Source organism: Pipra filicauda, unplaced genomic scaffold (assembly GCF_003945595.2).
Source record: "Pipra filicauda isolate LSUMZ 115617 unplaced genomic scaffold, ASM394559v2 scaffold109_size3271384_pilon, whole genome shotgun sequence".
Classification (NCBI taxonomy): Eukaryota; Metazoa; Chordata; class Aves; order Passeriformes; family Pipridae; genus Pipra; species Pipra filicauda.
The window spans coordinates 2113876-2133013 of NW_024103540.1; the positions used below are offsets into that span (position 1 = coordinate 2113876).

A 19138-nucleotide genomic window follows, 5' to 3' on the forward strand; every position below is an offset into this window, starting at 1 on the left:
ACAACTGGACTCCAAGTAAAGCATTCTAGGCAGAAGGGCTTCTGGATTATTGAGCTGATAGTTGATATGTTTATATTTCCAATCACATACACTTTATAGCCCTGGGAGTGTTTATTCTCACAGAATTACTACTCCTTGTGCAAGTAGGAGAAGTGCAGAGACAGAAAGCCTGGTGGGCAGGGTGTACAGCAGTGAGCTGAGCAAGCAGAGCAGTGGGGGCCTGCAGTACTCACCCAAAGTTCAAGTCCTTGTCTGGTCCCTACACTGCTGAAGAAGATGGGCCCTGGTTCTGCTCCATTGCTTGCTCCCTTCTTTTGTCACAGGTGGAAACAGTATTGGAGCCAAGGCACAGGTATATTCAGATATCCAAACTCTCTACCTCAGTTTCAAGCAACAGGCCACTTCTGTTGCTTCATTAGTCATTAAAGCAAGAGCAGTTAGGGATATTATGGTCTCCTGAAGAGAAAAAAAATCTACAGGAACACATTGGTTCCTCAGAGAGAAAACAACTGTTTTCAGATTGGCAATAAACAGTGTTTTGCTAAAGGAAAACCCCAGACACATTACAGCTTCCAAAACAGCAGTGAAGCCTGATTATTTTCTCATGCAATAATCAAGCAAGGGAACCAGAGTCCTTCAACAAGGAAGTAACTCACTGGCTGAGAAAAGCTATGGAGATCTGTTTGAGAGGTGAGGAGAAAGGGAGGGCCCAGCTATTGCCTGGCAGGGCTTCAAAAAGCTGGTAAGGTTCAGATTAAATACCTCCAGCAAGGCTGCTGAACCAAAGCAAGCCTCCTGCCTTCTCTCAAATTTGACCACCCCACTGTTTTGGGATTACTCTGATCTTAATAACATCTGCTCCAAGATCCCACAGGAAGTGAGATGAGCAGGATCTTGCTGCACATAGAATTGTAGTATTTCTAAGGAGGCCAAATTTGCCTCTAGCTGCAGTAGTACAGCTCTGTAATAATGCATTTCTTTCCATGGCTTAGCTGCAAAGAGCTTTTGGCTAAGTTTGATCATTACATATTCATTTAGTACCAGTTTAAAAAGGCAAATTCTGGTTGTAGTGTACAGCTGAAAAAAGGTAAACCGGCAGGACAGACTCCTGCCAGATCCTCTCTGAAGGATTTCCTTCTGAAATTATCTTACTCTTAAGAAGTGGTAAAACTGGTTTGTTTGTTTACTTAAGAGGAGGATTGAGAGTGTGGAAACCATTGATATAATCCCAGAAAGCACTGGCTGCAACACTTCAACACAAACACAGTTAGACATTGGCATCTAGAAACAGCACAGGGTTTTGTTCTGTGCTAGAGGAAGGAAGATTTTGGTAAACTAAGGATGTAACAAAGCAGGTTACTAGATGGAAGTATTAAATCCAGCCACATGCACTTTTTAAAGATGGATTGTTGCCTGCAAGATACCATTAGGTTTTACATCCCCTCATTCTATGACCAACTCTTAAGCATGCTGCAGAGACAGCAGTCAACTAATCCATAACAGAACATGAAAGTTCATCTACAAATATTTCATTGCCAGGTATTGTTAATACAAGACAAATCATGAAGAATTTAAGCAATTGAATATTTTGTGCATGTGTGTGGGAATAGCACACCCAATTTTGTGTGAAGAACTTCATTTTCCAACTCATGTTCGCCCTCTTTCACCACATGGTCTAACTCATCCTGGTGGGTATGCATTTCACACTTGCTAATTATGGAATATGATGCTTACATTCTGAGTATCACATCCAACTATCAACCTCATTTTTGCAAAAGAATGATTTCCTCTTCTTTCTCTTAAAATAAAAAAAAAATCACAGCTAGAGCCTCATCAGAAATAAATCACTTTCCCCATTAACTGTCAGTGGATTGTTGAAAGCTAATTGCAATATGTGACTTCTGAACAAAGCAAACGTATTCCCCTTTGTATTCCACAATTGCTGGGTTAAAGAACACGAATATTTCCTTCCATTCAGTCCAACACAGGAATGAAACCCATGGTGCAAACCCAGGGTCTCAGCCACTATAGCTCACTCCACTTCTGGAATGCTGTCACAGGCTCTGCAGATGATTCACACACACACAAATGCTATTAGACACGTGCCTCATATAAAACAATAATTAGCAGCAATACCAAACATCCGACCACAAAGCACTGGTGCAGCACAAAATGGATCTCCTCAAGTTATTTTATTTTGCAACTTCTGTCGCCTTCATTATATTTTAATTAAGACTGCATCAGGAGAAAAATTAACCTAGAAATAACCTCACTAGACATCCAGAGAAGCACCAATGTAGAACAATGTTAAATTCAGCTGGGATTGCAGACGGTAGCTCTGTAAATCAGGTTCTGTTTCAATTCAGCACTTCAGCAGAAAGTTCATGCCTTCAAGAAATTGCTACTGAAATGTAAGGTATCATGAAACAGATCCCACTTGTGCTGCACCATGACCAGGAGTAGAGACGATATATTTCTCTGCAATCATTATAGACAATAACTGCCTAAATCACTGAATTCAAAATAAGTTTGTACTATGAACAGTACAGAAGGACTTGGGCTAGGCACCAGGTCAGCATATCAAGGATGAGCATTCCTTAGGTCTGTACAAGTCACCATATTTTTGATGTTTGCTATCTGTGGGTTTAGTAACAAACTAAAATACCACCGTAAAATTTACTCATACACAACTATAACCTAAGCTGTGGACCCAAAAAACGTTCGTCCCCTCCTCCAACTCTGCACTACCTGCTTCTCTGTTCCAACAATCCCCTTCTGCTTCTGCTTTTGGGTATGTTATCTAAGGATTTTTTTCAAGTAACAGTACTTAAGAGGTACCGACTAGTGAAGGCAAGAGTTGTAGGTATTAAAGCATTGCTATCAGCTTTGCCATCTGCAGAATGGGAGTACTCTTCTCTAAAGGGGAAAGGAAGGAGGTGCCAGGCAGGATCAGATCAGAAGTATATCCAGTGTACTATGTCCCCTTCACGTGTAGTATGTTCTAGGTGGCACTGTTGTAACGGGGATCTGACAGGCGTGACCTGACACTTGAAATTAGACAGTGATTAGCACAAGCCTTGAAACACCATCTTATGTACTCAATATCTCAACATTTCTATCAGCAAGAAGTATTGACTTAGCTTGCTCTTATTACCCAAATCAGTGCACAGTCCCCTTCCTTCATCCTGCTGAGCTCTCCGTCTCAATGATTTCCTGGTGCACTGAGTTTTATAATCTAATTACCTGCTGTGTAAAAAGTGCTTGCTTTTGATTCTACTACCTTTCCTTTTCCTTGTCTTCCAACACACACAGAACCAACATTCAGATTCCATTCCACTCAAGATCATTACAGTTTTCTGGATTTAAATTTAGTTAAAAAAAAAAAAAAAAAAAGTGTTGTATAGTTCTTTGAGATAGAAGTGCACATATAAAACAGACCACTATGGAAGTACAAAGCCTCCATTCATCTAGAAGACACTGTAGTGTACTTGTCTTTTCTGGTTCTTTTTGTCTTATCTTTTCAGATTAAAAAAACAATCAATCAAACAAACAAGCACGCTAAAAAACAACAACAAAAATATACACACAACACCTCCCCCCCAAAATAAAAACCAAAAAAACCCACAGGAAAATCAACCAAACAAAGAAACAAAAAACCCAAACCCCTAAAACATTTCCTGCCAGGCATTGCAGCCTGTACAAAGCTGGGACCTCCTTTAGTACTAACATCATCTTATTGTTACTTAGAGATGTATAAAACAGTCTGTAGGCACTCATGGAAGGCAGGAATGCACAGGGCTTACTTTCTTGACAAAACCAAATAATTTTTGGAATAAAATAATGTCTACAACATAGGCAGTGCTATGTTCATAAAATACAGCCAGCTTCCAAAATTCAAGCTGCCACTTGCTTCCACCTCTATCCAGAACGAACATAAACAGAGTATAGCCTCAACAGAGAAATGCCTCAACAGGCTGAAAAGAACATCAAGCAGCACAAAGCACAAAATACTGTCATTTTCTTGCCAGTGCTTATTATGGCAATAAATAACCAGCTGCCTTCCACCCTTCACATATATACCCTGAGCGTGGGGGCTCGCTGTAAACGCAGAAGCATGGCTCATCCTGACAGCATTCCATCTGTCTGGGCAGGAGATTTTACAGGAATATACATGTCAGCCAAGAGGCTCAGCTACTATGAAATACACGGCACACAACACAAAGGAGGAAGGAGGGTGGGGTGGGGGGTTGTTAAACTCATGAAACGAAGGCAGAAATCAGACGCAAGAGGGTTCCAGGACAAAACTTCATGTGCTATAACCCGCTCTGAGGCTGAATCACTGGCTGGCCTATGTTGTTTTGTTTAAAAAAACATTGTGGATGACGGAGTGTGCTATATTTTATACTTGCAGTCTGCTGCTAAAGGGTTATGAGTCACTGTTTTCTATGCTTTTATGCTGCAGTCTCATCAGTTGCACACCAGTGAGCTCAGTGAGAAAGAGACAAAAACAAAAGATGCTTGAATTAAGACACACAGAAAACTAGTTTAAATTCCAGATGCCCCACATGGAAGTGGTGATAGGAGTCCGAGCTGTGAGGTTTAGGAATATTTCAACTGGACTTAATCCATATCATGTAGTATAAGCCAGATGTTACAGAGGAGAAGCAAGGAGACACTGAGAGCAGCATGTGAGTGTATAGGCAGGGACTAAATAACTACACACAAATCCAGGAAAACACTCCACCATGATCCCCACAATCCTGGGATTAATCCAGGCCACATCACTGCAGAGAGAAAAGACCTCCAGTCAGAAGATGGTAATGGCTGTCCAAGCAGCACTGCAATGTCCTACATTGTCAACACAGCTATGGAGCATCTCCTGCAACCCTCCAGGCACTGGATCCACCCTAAGCTCTATTCAGGCACGTGAAACAAAGGCATCCCTGCCCACAGCCTCCTGCTCAGCTTACTCCAAATCTGCCATGGAAAACTGGGTAGGAACAATTTGCATCCTCTCACAGCAGTAAGTCTGGCCTCTACACTGAGCAGAGTCCTGGGAGCATAGCAAGAAATATAGCACCAGTATAACTTTTTTTGTGCTCCTCCCTGCCACCAGGCACAGAGAATTCCCCGAAATGTGTTCTTCTGTTGCCAGTTCACAGCAGCACCTAAAGAAGCTTCAAAGTCAGGGAATAAATTCAGAAGCAATATGAGACCACGGCAATGAGGGCAGATGTATCTTGCTTTCTACTGCAGTACTTCAACAACTGCCAGTGCAGAGCCTTTTGGGTCCAATAAACTCTAGATGATTTTTCTACCACATAGTCACACTCTACATCTTAAAAAACATTTGAGTGACAGAGAGATAAGTGTAGTGAAAGCTTCCTAGTGAAAAAAAGAGTCAGGCTGTGCATAAATGATCACTAGAGTAAAAGATGCACCAAAATTAGGATTCCGAGGGTCCTCCAAGGTGTTTTGTATATCAGGACAGGTGAATCTGGTAAAATACGAGATAAACCCCCTACTCTAAGAATCAGACCAGGAAAAAAAAAAAAAGGAAAAATCTTGAATCTTGCTAATAGAGTAATGAAGGACACCCTTCACTACTGTACAAATACTGTACTGCTTAGGCCATGAAGGTACTGCATACTTTATCTCAGTGACACTCAAAAGCACTCAAGCAATACCAGTATTTCGGCACACGATGCTCTGGCACACGTTGCTTCCTTAAGATATCCCTGTAAACTGGTAATGAAGGAACGTTTTCTGACTATTTAAGGGGTTGTTTTGAGCAGTAACATTGACAAATTACATAAAAGCACTGTTAAGAGTGGGAAGAACACTCTCCCAACATGTGGCATGATGCAAACCACTGTCTTTCCCTGGACTGCACCAGAGGGCAAAGCTTCTCAGCGCAAGTAGCAATGCTGAGTGCAGGACAGGTGACACATGCACTCACCAGAGGGATACTCTTGAGAAAATCAGGCAGAAATGAAAGCCACTGACTGCAAACCAGCGTATTTAGAAGAACTAACACGGAAACACGAGGTTTTAAAGAGACTTGAGGAGTGACATTTCTTATTTATGTGGTGTGGTGTGTATAACCAGAGCATCAAATCACCCCCTAAACTACAAACACCACCTCAACTAGACTGGAGGTGATATGCCCAGAGCATCTGAATAAATGTGTGAAGCTCAGAGTTTTTTGGAAGCTCTGTAGCATCGTTCACCTGGGTTCTCTGCCTTGAGTACAGCTGCATTTCAGGCCAGTGCAACTGTACTTCTTCCCAAAATGCTTATGCTACCCTGGGTGACCCACACAGCACCACAACACCAAAGAAATATCCTAGCAGGCTGGCACAGGATGGCCTCAGCTTGGCTTTCCAAGACAGTCTGCCCTTTTTCATTGTTCTGCCCTTGCCTGACATCCTTCATGATTTAAATTGCCATTTTTAAGCCATTTTCACAGATCTTTACCACCCACACACAAATGATGCAGCTGAGACACCAAGGCACACTCTGCAGAGAGCAGGGAAGGGTAATGCTTTAGATGTCATCAGAGGCATTTCATCTTTTGCCACTTGATAGCTGCTCAGCACAGATACAGACATCTTTGGGTCATTTTTGCATTATCTGCACTACAACAAGACCATGATGCAAAGAATTTATTATCTTTATTATCCAACTTTATTATCCAAGGAATTATTTATTGGACAACTTTATTATCCAAGAAAGGAGCCAACATTTGGGAATCTCACACGAAATCTAACATTGATAAAAAAAAGGCATGAACAACTGCCCAGGTAAAAGAACAGTCGCACCCCTATGCCGCTTTCCACAGTTATTTCAATTACTTAAGGATTCATGGCTTGTACTTTCATTTCTCCTCAAGAAAAAATAAAGTATTTTGTGGGTGCATTTCAGCTGTACAGCAGTTCTTGCACTCCAAAGTAAATGGAACCATTCATGCACACACCAACATGTTTCACAACTGCTATTACTGTATTATTGTAGCCCTTTTTATAAAGATGACTGCTCTGGCTTACAGGTCTCAGGATTGCTTTGTAGCTTCTCTTCTCCAGCTGCTAAGGAAAACTGGGAGTTTTGCTGAAATTGTTTCCTACAGATGTTTTCTTCCTCAAAAGAATGAAAAATGGGACAAGTCTAACCTGGACACTCAACAGCAGGGTCTGCAGGAGCTGTAGTTGAACCCCTTTGTGTTCCCATTCTCCTCTGTGGGCTTTGTCCCTCGTGTAATGCTTATGTCTGTGAATCTTTTAATGCAAACTTCTTGCATGGTTTTAAAGCCAAAAACACATCCTAAAGGTTTTGTGCTTTGGGGTTTTTTTTTCTTTAAAAAAAGGAAACCAAACCTTTTTCTCCACAGCAGTAAAGTGAACTTCTTTCTTTGCCTCTCAATGTTTCAAACATAAAGCACCAACTGTTCACAAATACACTGAAATCTGGTCCATATTATCCTTGTTTAGACACATAACAGCACAAAAAACCCAACGGAACTCAGAATATTGAACTGCAAAAAGGATCCAGCACTTGCTGGATTTCACATCGGAAAGAAGAGAGGAAGGGAACCAGACATCCAGCCTGCTGAATGGGAAAGAGGCACCTCCCAATTCATGTGTTCATCTCCAAGACCTGCTCTTAGGTGTCACAGCTTCTACACCAGATCATGGTGATAATACTGTCAAAGTTTTGGTGCTGTAAAAAGGGTCACTTTATGAAACCCTCTCCCGTGAGTCTCTGAAGAGAGATTCTCAAAGTTGCGAAAGAACACAGCAGAGAAGGAAAGTCTGTCTTCCTGCAAAAGGGCCCTCCTGCAGAGTCTGCAAAGAAGCCTGGCAGAAAAAACAGTAACTATCGTCTCGTACTGCACACAAATGCACCCAAAATCACCACTACACCAGGAAAGCAGAGGACATTCTCCCAGCCCTCTGCACACTGCTTGGTGAAATTTTATGGATACCTGGATCTAAACAACACGATCACGCTGAGCATAGTCACTCAGTGGTAAGAAGTACATCTACGGAAGGCTATTCAGAAATTCAGCATGTAAAAATGTAACTTGTCTGAAAAAGAGGAAACGTACTGAAGATAACATGGTAACCCAAGGCGACGGGTAAAGAAGGAATGCTGCTCAGCTCCCACACACCTACAAAATATTCTCTACGTCAATGGAGATGTCATTGCTATCCATCTTCCCAATCTCTTCCAGCCCCACAGTTATATCAGGGACTGCTCCTAGAGCTTCTCAGCTCCAAAATAATGACAAAACTAACCCAAACCTACTAGCTAATGATTAAACAACAGAACCCATTTTGCACAGGATTCCTGGCCTCTCCCTCAACCTCACTGACAGTTTAATTTCCTTTGATGAATCCTGCACTTTCATTCAACCCATACCCTTTCTATTGGCACTTTAGCACTTTTGCACAGAGCCACAATAATGCTATAAGGAACAGAGCTGGGCAACAAACTGTTCACTTTCATAGAACAGAGAGGTGCTCTGAAGCATTAAAGCCTAAGAGGCAAGGTCACGTCTCATTTTTTCCCTTACTGATGTATGTAAGTGCTCTAATTCTCCTAAAATAGGACTAGTTTTCTTCCTCACACTGTGAAAAATAAAGCACTGCCCGTTTCTCTTCTAGGATTTATTTTTGGCTGGATGCTTTATGTAACATTTTACAAAATACGTAAGACTTTCAGTGACCCAGTGGTGCCAGCTGCTTTGTTTTGTGTGCTGTGCAGTTTCCCTGCATTCCTTTACGTAAGGTAGCATGAATTCTACCTTGCAGCTTCATTCAATATTCAACACAACCAAGCCACACAGATACGGAGAGTTTACGATGCCAAACTCACCAGAGCCATGTAGTTACCTGGCCAAAGAGCCTGCCCATAACTTCAGTGGAGCTGCATAATTTCAAGCCCACTGCCCCACTGGATAACACCATCTATACAAAATTATTAGCATTTGGAACATTTTACCTTTCTTTTTCCTCTTGATAAGACTGGAGTCTAAGAAAAATCTAGTATTTTCCTCACATTTGAGCATGTACTTGACTAAAAATCATCAATTAAAAAACCAAAACAAATACATTCACTTGAAAATAGGTGCTTCTTTGGTTTTGACAAGCTAAACAAAACACCCACTTCGACAAATAACTGGATGTTTATACCAGTATCAGTGATAAAAACCACTAAAACCAGAACTTTCAGACAGACTAAAAAATTTACACTCACGCCCCAAAAAAGTATAACATAATCAATATTTAAAGACTCTTCATTTCCATAGCAAAATTATATCCCAGCACAGCTGTAACTGTGACAGATAGAAGTATTATCTGGCTGTTCCCAGGTAAAAACAAATATTTCACCATCAGGCAACATTAGCAACCTTATGCCAAGATCCACGCAGCAAACAATGAGCAGCCAACACTCCTCAGATTTATTCCCACGTCAGCTTTGGGGGTCATTTAGCAGGATTTCTCAACAGCAGTATACTGACAGAAGACTGAGCTCTGTACAGTGACAGACATCACCAGCACTGGCTGAAAAGAACCACGAAACGCCAGTCCCCTAAGCATTGAATCAGAAATAGGTAACATTGAGCACTAGAGGGCAGCAGGAAACAAACCAAAATCAATTAAAATCCTCTAATTCCCAGAACAGGGACCACGTTCTTCATCAAGGCCAAGGCAGTTAAGCACCGTGCTTAACCAATTTCAAACCAATTGATTGGTTAAAAAAAAATAATTATTAATTCTGATGTTGTTTGGGACCAGAGTTCAAACTGAAGTGAGTTTCCAAGTGGGAGAGCATGTTAACTTCCTGCACTCAAAGGAGACTCTTCACATCACCACAAAGCACCTTTGTACAGCACCCTCCACTTCAAATAGAGCCAAAGAGTAAAATATTCTTAGTGTGATCTATATCTTTCTGGTAAAGGGAAACGATGAGAAGTTTCTGTACCTAACCATGGCAGCCCAGAGTGGAAGTACAAGCCTTTCTAGCTCAGCTTCGCCTCAGTCTGAAAGTGATTTAAAATAAAGTATCACGCACATTTTGGATTTACAAAGTTACAGAGACTTCTTAAAGAGACTGTATATAAAGGTCTTTAGCCTTCAGGTTGTCTTCAGCATGGCCAGACAAAAAGCCATTTTGGAAACTTTGCAACTTTTGGTAGCTCAGATGGCCAAGCTATAATTTCTATACCAAGTAATGAACACTTGAGTTCTGGGCTGAACTGAACCTCCAAGCACCCATCAAGTGTCAACCTTGGAAAGGTTGCTGCTGACATGCCAAAGTCCACTCCTTTCATTTTCTCCCTTTACGTCAGCACTTGTGGACTCGTGAACTCCCGCAACAGAAAAAGCACGGGCCACGCCAGACTTCTAAAGTAAACATAACCCATTTCTGCAGAACACATTAAGCAACTGCTGACAGGCCAGCAGACGTGGCAAACAGGAGAAAGCATTTAAGGACAAGTCAGAACACATGTACCAACATTAGCACCGCTCCCCAGTTCCTAATAAAAGACACACCAACCCACCACAAAACCAGGCATGTAAGTTCTGTGGCAACAGGTTGATAATCTCTGTTTTGTTTTTACATAGAAGCTTGGTTGACTGAAAACCCAGAAAGCAAACAGAACACTCCAAAAATCATGATGGCTTTTACTTTTAAACTGGGATAATCTTGTGCTCGGTCCTCTTGATTTGAATGGCAATTTCAGTAGCAGTGCCATGGCCCAGGCTCACTGATTTGCCTGAAGCCACTGAGTCTGTTCCATTTTCCCCAAGCTCTCACAACTTATTCCACATGAACTATTTTTGAAGAAAGCCTACAAAACCCTCACAATTGATCAGAAAGAACCTACAGCCTGGCTACACAAAGGGAAAAGTGATTAATACTTTAGCACTACTTCTTTCAGAAACCACCATCCTGCAAAGACTGTAACCCCCTGTGAAAGGGAGGACATGTTGCAGACACTGTATCTTGGCTGTACTTGTGCTGCTGCCTGAAAGAGGAGCTGTCCCCATCTCAGCCACACAAATATTCACGTGGCTGCCCAGAAAGCTGGGCCAATTCCCTGAGCTGACTTCTCATGTGGCCACCTATGTACCAACACTAAGGATTGACCAGGAATAATAAGCACAGTCAGAGGCAGCCTAGGATTCTCACTGCATTAGAGAGGTCAGGGAAGTCCACGGAAAACAACTACAGGTAAGCCTGGGCTCAAACTAGAAGAAAACTACAGGAAGAGAAGCAGCGCTTTTGGAGAGGCAACTAAAGGTTGAACACCTCTATCCTCCCAAACTGGCTTTAATTCATTTTGCTTTTTTTTAAAAAAGCTAGCCAGCTTTTAGATAATTGCAGGTCTCTTCAAGCCCATGGTAAACTCTGTGCTCCTTTACCACCCCATCTCTCCAGCATCATCCTTCCTCTCCTACTGTCATCCTGTGGAGGTTTTCAAACCAAGACACATTCCTCTTATTTTCTCTGTTCTTGTGGCACCCACCCCATTTTCCTCCACTGGCTGACCCTGTCTACCCATCCATTTTCCTAAGGACACAGCTTTTTAATTACTTTTCATAACAAAGAAAAAGCGATTAAGGCAGAAGCTACAGGGCAAACAAGGAGACCCATCTCCCCAAGATCATCAGCCCTAGGCAAGGGCCATGGAGGCAGATGGGACTGAGCTTTGACCATGCTTCACACAGGAGCCTCCCAAGTGTGGTTCCACAGCTGAGCTCTCAAATGCTGCCTCCAAACTCAGCAGAATTACTCCAGGGCTGCACTGACAAACTCAATTCTGGCTGATCACAGCGCATGGGTAGAGGCCAGAACCTTGTCTGAATCAACTTGTAGAGCACATCTGTCGCCTATTCTCTACAGTTTTTTAGGTTGCTAATTTTCCAGGCAAATATTATGTTTCCACTGTCCCTGGTACCCTCTGGTTCAGTGCCCTAAATGAAAAGTTACACTGTGAGTGATTTATTTGTTTTGGAAACAACCATTATTAGCTTCTTTTGAAATATTAAACTGAATAATTTAAGGCTTTCCCACACACACACCTGAGTGCTGCCTGCCAAGTAAGAACTTTTGCTGGCAATTTTTCTTAATCCAGAGGAAGTAGTAAGATGTTCCTGCTGAACTCTGCAACTGAGTGATGTAGATTAAAAAAACAATAAACAATTTATTTTTAAAAACTATTTTCCATTACGGGGTAAAAAAAGATAAAGCACACTGAAAGGTCCACTGATCCAATTCCATTTTCTCACCACTTACACACTTAAACTCACTATGACAACAAGCTAAAGGTTGCAAGAGTAGAACCCTCATTTCCACACAAATCATAAAACCACTCACTTATACAGAACTTCGAGATTTAGTAGCATTCCTACAGCACTACTTGTTTTCTTGCCCAGGGATGCCTGCTGCCAGAAAGCCCTGTTTTCATGGCTAATGGGTACTATCTTCTATTACCAGTGATGGAGCCTCTTTAGGCTAATAAGACCTATTAAGAGTGACTCAGACACTGGGAATACCCCCATAACCACTTCCATCTCCTGAGGCACTGATGGCAGGGTATCTTAGTCAGTCTCAGTCCAGTTCAGCAGCAGATGTCAGAAAACACAGCCTGTCCCGTCAGTCTGTTCCTTTCCTAAGGAAGCTGTCACGTTCCCAGAGGAAATGTTTTTGAATCATTAAGGAAGATCCTCACCCCTAACAGAAACCTTTAAAGTTTGATGGGAAGACTCACCATCCGTCCTGCCCAAGCCCCAGGATGCAATCTTCTGGTCACATAACCTATAGCCACTCCTGCTCTCCTCGCTCACATTGTGTCACAGCAGCAGTTCTCAGTGTCTCACGAGAAAACAAACAAGTAAAGGAGCTTCCTTTCCCAAGATACATTTGACAGAACTTGCTTGTCCAAGAACATCTGACACAGGCAGATTAATTTTAAAAGCCTCCTCCTGCCTCTTCTGCCACACTGACCAAACTCAGTAGCTTACAAAGCTGAAGTTGCATCAAAAGAGAGAGTTCAAGAGAGTATGTATATTGGTTTGCTGCTGTTACAAGGAGACAGGAACCAAGATGTTCAGAGCATGAACTGGTTATGCTGTGATACTTGGTTATTTCAATCCCAGGAGCACAGAGTAAGGAACCATTGTACAGTATGCATCCCACAGTTATTTCCAACTGGTTTCAGTTGTGAGCAATCTCTAAAACAAGCAAAAAAGGAGAGGGTTCATGGGCCTAATCTGCCCTCCTCAGCACAGCTGGAATCCACACTGATATCAGGGGGTGCTGGAGACAGCAAGGAGGCAGGATGTGGCCTCTCAGCATACCTTGAGACTGAGCTTCATATTCCACACATGCACCATTAATGATTTGCCCAGTGCTGTCATTTCCACATATGTCACTTCCACTAAGCCTGAGAACACTCTTAGGACTGCTAACTGGTCATGCAGTTCTTCTGTGCACCCCATTCCACAGAGCAATCAGGTCCACTTGTCCTGAGCCACACTAAATGGTGCCTGTGCAACACACTGCAGGAACTGCCTCACAGCTCCCAGAATTTCTTCATACCTGCACCACAGGGCTTGTGAAATCTGAGTAAACAAATGCCTTCGAGCCTGTCTCACTGTCAGAGGAACTTCTCCATCCTCCTCTCCCACAACAGAGGAAAAGGCTTGCTCAGGGCATTCCTCATAGTGATGGTCATTGCACTCATGCACAAAAAATAAAGCAAAACCTCAAAACAGAGGCCCTATTGCTCTAATGCAACGTGGATCATGGAATGTGATAGGTATCATGGTTTAAAGTAGAGGTTAAGAGCAGAAGATTTTCATCATTATTAACATAAGATGTGTGAATTCCTGGTCTGCACAGCAAAACCAAAGCAAGGCTTGGTATTTACTGTTTGCAGATTTCATTACAGTTATGGATGTCCCACACCTGCTGGTGAAGACAACTGCACAGGCAAGTAGTCAACATCAACAGAGCTCATTAGTTGGTAGATCCCACTGCTTGCCTGTTTAGCATGCAAAAATTGTGGAATTCCCACTGAAAAAACTCACCTGTCAGATTCCAAGCTAGCTTCTTGGAAGCAGACCACCCAGTGTCAGAGTAAGAAGGAACTAAATTCTACTTTTACACTACTTAAGATTTTAAAGCAACCAGAAATGTCATCAGTGATGTTTCACTTGCTCAGGTGTCTTGACAAATCCTCTCCACACATTATTTGCTGACCAGAATTTATTTCCCTCCCCAATATTAAATATAATTAATATATAATATATATTTAATATGTTAAATATATTAAATATACAACCTTCATCCCAAGACAGCATGAATATAAGGCAAGAAGTGTCACCGGGCCAGAGCATTTCGATTTCACCTTTCTTGCCATGTACTCAAGCTGACTGGCCTGAGGGCTGTAGGACTGAGCATGTGTCAGCTTATCATCTCAGATACACCACTACTCCCAAGAATGGGCAGTAGTGGCTGACCTAAAATGATATTTCTGCTGGAATCAGCCCTCTTTCAAGTGAGGAAACTGCTGCTTACCAGGAGTTGAAATGATGAAGTTCTCATCACACTCACGTCATTAGCATAAGCAAACATTCAGTTATAATTTTAAAGTAATGGGCTACAGAGGCCACATCCTGAGTTCATGACTGGAAGATACATGATGAGCACATGAAGAAGATAAGGAAAAGTTTAAAAACTTCTTACTGACTATGGTAATATGTGACATTATTTCCTGCTGATGTCTGAACGACTGCTCTGTGGATTAGTTCAAGTAACTCCTTCTGAGAACACATTACACATGAAGAAAGAGTGTTGTAAAAACATTAGCAGCTGAGAGTATCCTCTGAACTCCTCTTCTGTGTCTCATCAGCCACACTGTATCTGGGGAGCTTGAACAGACTGTACTTTTGCTAAACTGTGTTTTAAAACAGGCAGCTGCACCAGTACCAGACTGCAGTTACCTAGTCACACAACACACTGCCTGAACCGGCTAAAGAAAGAGCATGGGGAGAAACAGAAGCTGTTACCTGTGGGCAGAGAGGGAAAAGCATCCACAGAACGATAAAGTTCCTCAGTGTTTTCAGTGCTGCGTGGAGGCACAAAGAGCTCTGCCAGGTCACAAACAGACGGAAGGTCCAACACACTGCTCTCCTCTGAGTTAACACTTGGTGACATCTCTGTTCCTTCCATGGTCCCACTGCAGACATAAATGCAACTGAGCTGGGTTTTTACAGCATGAAAACCTAAGCAGAAGTCAACACAAATGATTTGGCATTTTTGTACCACTTTATGAGCTGTGAGAAATTGTTTTAGCACAATTATATTTCATTTAAAAAGAGAAGCGCAAATTTAAAGATGTAAAGAAAGAAAAACAGCAAATCCCAGAGACAACAGCCCTCAGCCCTAAGTAGGATAACTAGGAGTCCACAATAAACCTGGCTTTCTTAGAGGCTTCCCAGAAGTACAGACACAGGCCCCAAAACTAGGAAGCCACGGAGTATATGCCCTCCATGGTACACTATGTGGGCAATTCAGAAGGAAATATGTTCTACAGGGTCCCTTTCTACTGACACTTCCAGAAGTCCCAAGTTAAACCCACTCCTCTTGACTATGTTCACTGGCAGAAAGAAAGAGCATCTTAAAACTTGGTAGTCTCAGTCTCACAGGGATGGCAAAGACCTCCTGGTGTGGAGACACTCGGGCAGCTATGTTGTATACCCTGTGTAAAACACTTTGGAAAGCTTTGGTTGAGGCACCCCCACACCCCAACATCCTTCTGTCAAGCGTCCTCAACTCATCTACCACTACAGAGGGCAAGAACACACAGCTGGGTGGAGAGCAGGACAGGGCTGATACCACTCAGCTCCACATCAAGCGCCGCAGCGGATGGGCAACTCTTCTGGAGAGGATGAAACTAAAGTGTTCCAATCCAGCAGCTCCAAGCACAGTCACACAAGTGTCTGGGGCAGAAGAGAAGTGAAATGCAAAAACTTGGGAGGGCAGGAGCTCCTTCTATTTCAGTAAAGAGTGACAGGACAGAGGAACCAGATCCAGTGGTCAGAAAACGGCCTGTGACCCCGCAGGCTCACATTTATCTTCTCTTCTATAAAAGAAGAGGACAAATTCTTGTCTTGGGGTTATTATCAGTAAGGAATGTTACAGGCCCAGAGGGCAAAGAAATCCCCCGCAAGGATTAGTACTGGAAAATAAAGTTAATACCCCCATGAGAAGATTTAAAAAAACAAAAAAAAAACCACAAACCCCCCACCATTCCTCAAGTGTTTCTGTGTTGAGTAAACTTTCAGCTAAGATGCACCTCTGACCTTTCAAAATGCTGATCAACTCACTGATGAAGAGATTGGCAATGTTGGCTGTAATACCAGAGAAGAGCAGCTGCCTTGCCTTGGAGGGACAAGGTCCATGTATTCACAGGAAGTTTCCAAGGAAAAGGGAGTGGAAGGTTAAAACCAAAACAAAGTACACAACCCTCTTCCCTAGATCAGTCATTGCAGAAGGAAGCTTCTCCTCCCTTGCTCTTCAAGTCCCAAAACACAAACAATCTGCGCATAAGGAAGGAGAAACTTTCCTCACATATTGTGTTCATGATGTGTGCTACTTTTTAAGTACAAGCATATTTTAGAGAACTGCCTATTCAGTCACTGGTCTGGAAAAAAAAAAACAACCAAAAAAACCCCAAAAAACCCACACCAAAACTCCAATGAATTCTCTCTCTCCAAGGGTAAGTAGCAAATTACAGCAACAGGAGCTGCTGGTGTGATACCAGACTGTCATTGATGGGGCTGCAGTAGTCCTGGCTGTCTCTGTCAGCTGCTGTGCTGGTCTCCTTCCTTGTCTTGCCACAACAGGACTAACAACATGTGCAACCATGTTTTGATCAGGTTTAAATAAAACAAACCAGCTGTATTAAAAAAAAAAAAAAAAGAGTTTTCCCCTGGATCAGCTCCCTCTAGATCTCCTAGGTCAAGTACACAGCAGTCCTACTCCCAAAAGTGATGGTGAGACCTGTTTGAGAGAATAGGCTCAGCCCTGGGCCTTCAGGCATATGAAAGAAAGGCACTATTATCTCTGTGCCATACCTGGTTAAGAGCACTGATATGCAAACAGTCCCCTTGGGCAGAGTCCAGGAGCAAACACTGTTACTGCTTCAGGATTCCCTCATTATTCCTTCATGGTTTGTCAATCCCATCTTCCTGGAATGAAACAAACAGGTCAGTTAGATGCTTCACATCAGCTGATTTGGCTGATGGACAGTGTGACCTTTCAAAGTACATATGCCAGCCGATGTCAACAGTCAGTCATCACGTACACCCCTGTTTCTTGGGTCTGGCACAGAAGAAAAGTTTTCACAGGAATCAGAAACAGCACATCTAGTAAGGCCCTGGAATGCTTTTGACAGCAGTGGAGATCTCCTGGAAAAGGGTTGGTCTATTCTAGAAATAAAGTCAAGAGTTTCTTTACAAGAAGCCGCCAGATAGGCAGAGAAGCAAATTAAAGCTGGCAACCTTCCCTCCCTCCTGTGGAGAGCGGTATTTCCCCAACAGGTTTATCTCAGAGTGCCTTGATGTCAACGGATAGCTTGTGCTGTGTCAAACCTCAACCAGGAAACGTGTTTTAAGAGGGCCACATAACCCACCCTGTAGAGTAAACCACAGGCTCACAAAACCCAAATCCTGTTTGCCACCCTCTGCCATTACCACAATTATTTTCAGCGAGCAACGAGGAGTAGTTTCAGGAGGAAACCGGATTTTCCTCTGGGCCACCCTCAAACGGTGGAAATGCTACCAGGCATTACCCAAAGGCATGCCACCAGTCCTGCACAAGCCTTCCCGGCTGGCAGCACACCCGGAAAGTGCAGTGGATTACAGGCGGGGTGCGAGGCGCTGGCCTTACCCACTGCCCCGCTCAGCTGGTTTGGGCGGATGCAGGTGAGGGGGTTCTCTTCCTCCCGGTGTCCTTTCTCTCCCCTTTTCCTGCAGGCAGACACGGAATTATTTCAACAACCGCTCCCTTGGCAGTGGAGGACAACAAGAGCAACACAGGCCGAGCCAGGCCCCCCCAACGCCGGAGCACCCCGCGGCCTCGCCCCGGCCGCTGTGCCCACCCCTCACCAGTCCCCGAGGAGAAACGCAGCTGCAGCGCCCCAAGGGCAGCCACACGTCTCCGAGGGTGATAAGGGGAAAGCCAAAAGCACGGCAGGGCTGTCCCGGGTAGGGCCGTGCTTCCACAGCCCGCCTCAGGCCCTCCACTCCGCGGCGGGGCCCAGCGAGGGCCCTCTCGCTCCGAGCCCGAAGTGAAGCGGGCAGGAGCCTCTTGGCCGCGGGCAGGCGCGCCCGGACGGCCCGGGCAGGGCACTGCGGGGCCGGCGAAGCCCAGGGGGACACGAACCCGGGCGCGGACACGGCCCCGGGCGGCAGCGGCAGATGCGGCACCTCCCGGACCCGCGGGAGCGTCTGCGCAGGCGGCGGGTCCGCCCCCCCGGCGCTGCGGTGTGGGAAGGGGGGCGGCTGGATGCCGAGGTGTTTCCAGTCAGGTTTTCCTCAAAGCGCGGTTAACTGGGCTTTGTTACTCTGCATTCAAAGGGGAGGGGCTATGGTGAGGCGGCAGCGGCACCACGCCGTGCCTGGCACATGGGGTTTCTTCTGGGGCTGCTCAGAGCTTGGTCGTTTGTTTTAACACCGCGGCCGCACCAAGGCGCGGGCTGGGAAAGCCCTGAGCGGGGCTGGACGTGGGGCCGTGCTGGTGCTGCGGGGTGGAAACATCGTGGGAAAAACCAGCGCAATCCCCTCTCGGAGCACAAGCAGTTGGGTGGGCTGTGAGCCTTCCTCCGGGGGCTTACGGAGCTCACGAAGGAAATGTGAGGCCTGTCTACGGCTGTTGCACACCAAGGATGTTCTCTCACTCGTTCTCCCACGTGGCGCTGAGGAGTTTAACAGGCAGCAGATTGGAAGCTTCGCAAGCCCTACTGAGAAGTGGGACACAAACCACAATGAGTTTGGGGCATCACATCACTTTGGCACGTGGCACTATCTGTGAGTGCTGCCACAGGCACGACAGGCGTGGTGAG

At 44.1% G+C, this 19138-nt stretch overlaps 1 protein-coding gene across 6 annotated transcripts in view; it reads right to left on the reverse strand.

Moving 5' to 3' along the window:
* Positions 1 to 18682, reverse strand: part of SHLD1 (shieldin complex subunit 1) — a 38394-nt gene extending 19712 nt beyond the window's left edge. Inside the window, exons 1-5 of one of the 6 annotated variants that reach the window (XM_039381280.1) lie at positions 18460 to 18682; positions 17965 to 18044; positions 17151 to 17264; positions 16401 to 16613; positions 15081 to 15250 (exon numbers count right to left, since the gene is read on the reverse strand). In XM_039381280.1, the coding sequence (XP_039237214.1) occupies positions 15081 to 15243 (163 nt within the window). In that variant the 5' untranslated portion in view covers positions 15244 to 15250; positions 16401 to 16613; positions 17151 to 17264; positions 17965 to 18044; positions 18460 to 18682. Of the gene's footprint in view, positions 1 to 15080; positions 15297 to 16400; positions 16614 to 17150; positions 17265 to 17964; positions 18134 to 18175; positions 18408 to 18459 lie in introns of those variants that run through there. The other 5 variants (XM_039381279.1, XM_027717479.2, XM_039381267.1 and 2 more) reach the window with 5 other exon arrangements.
* Between the last annotated feature and the right edge of the window lie 456 nt (positions 18683 to 19138).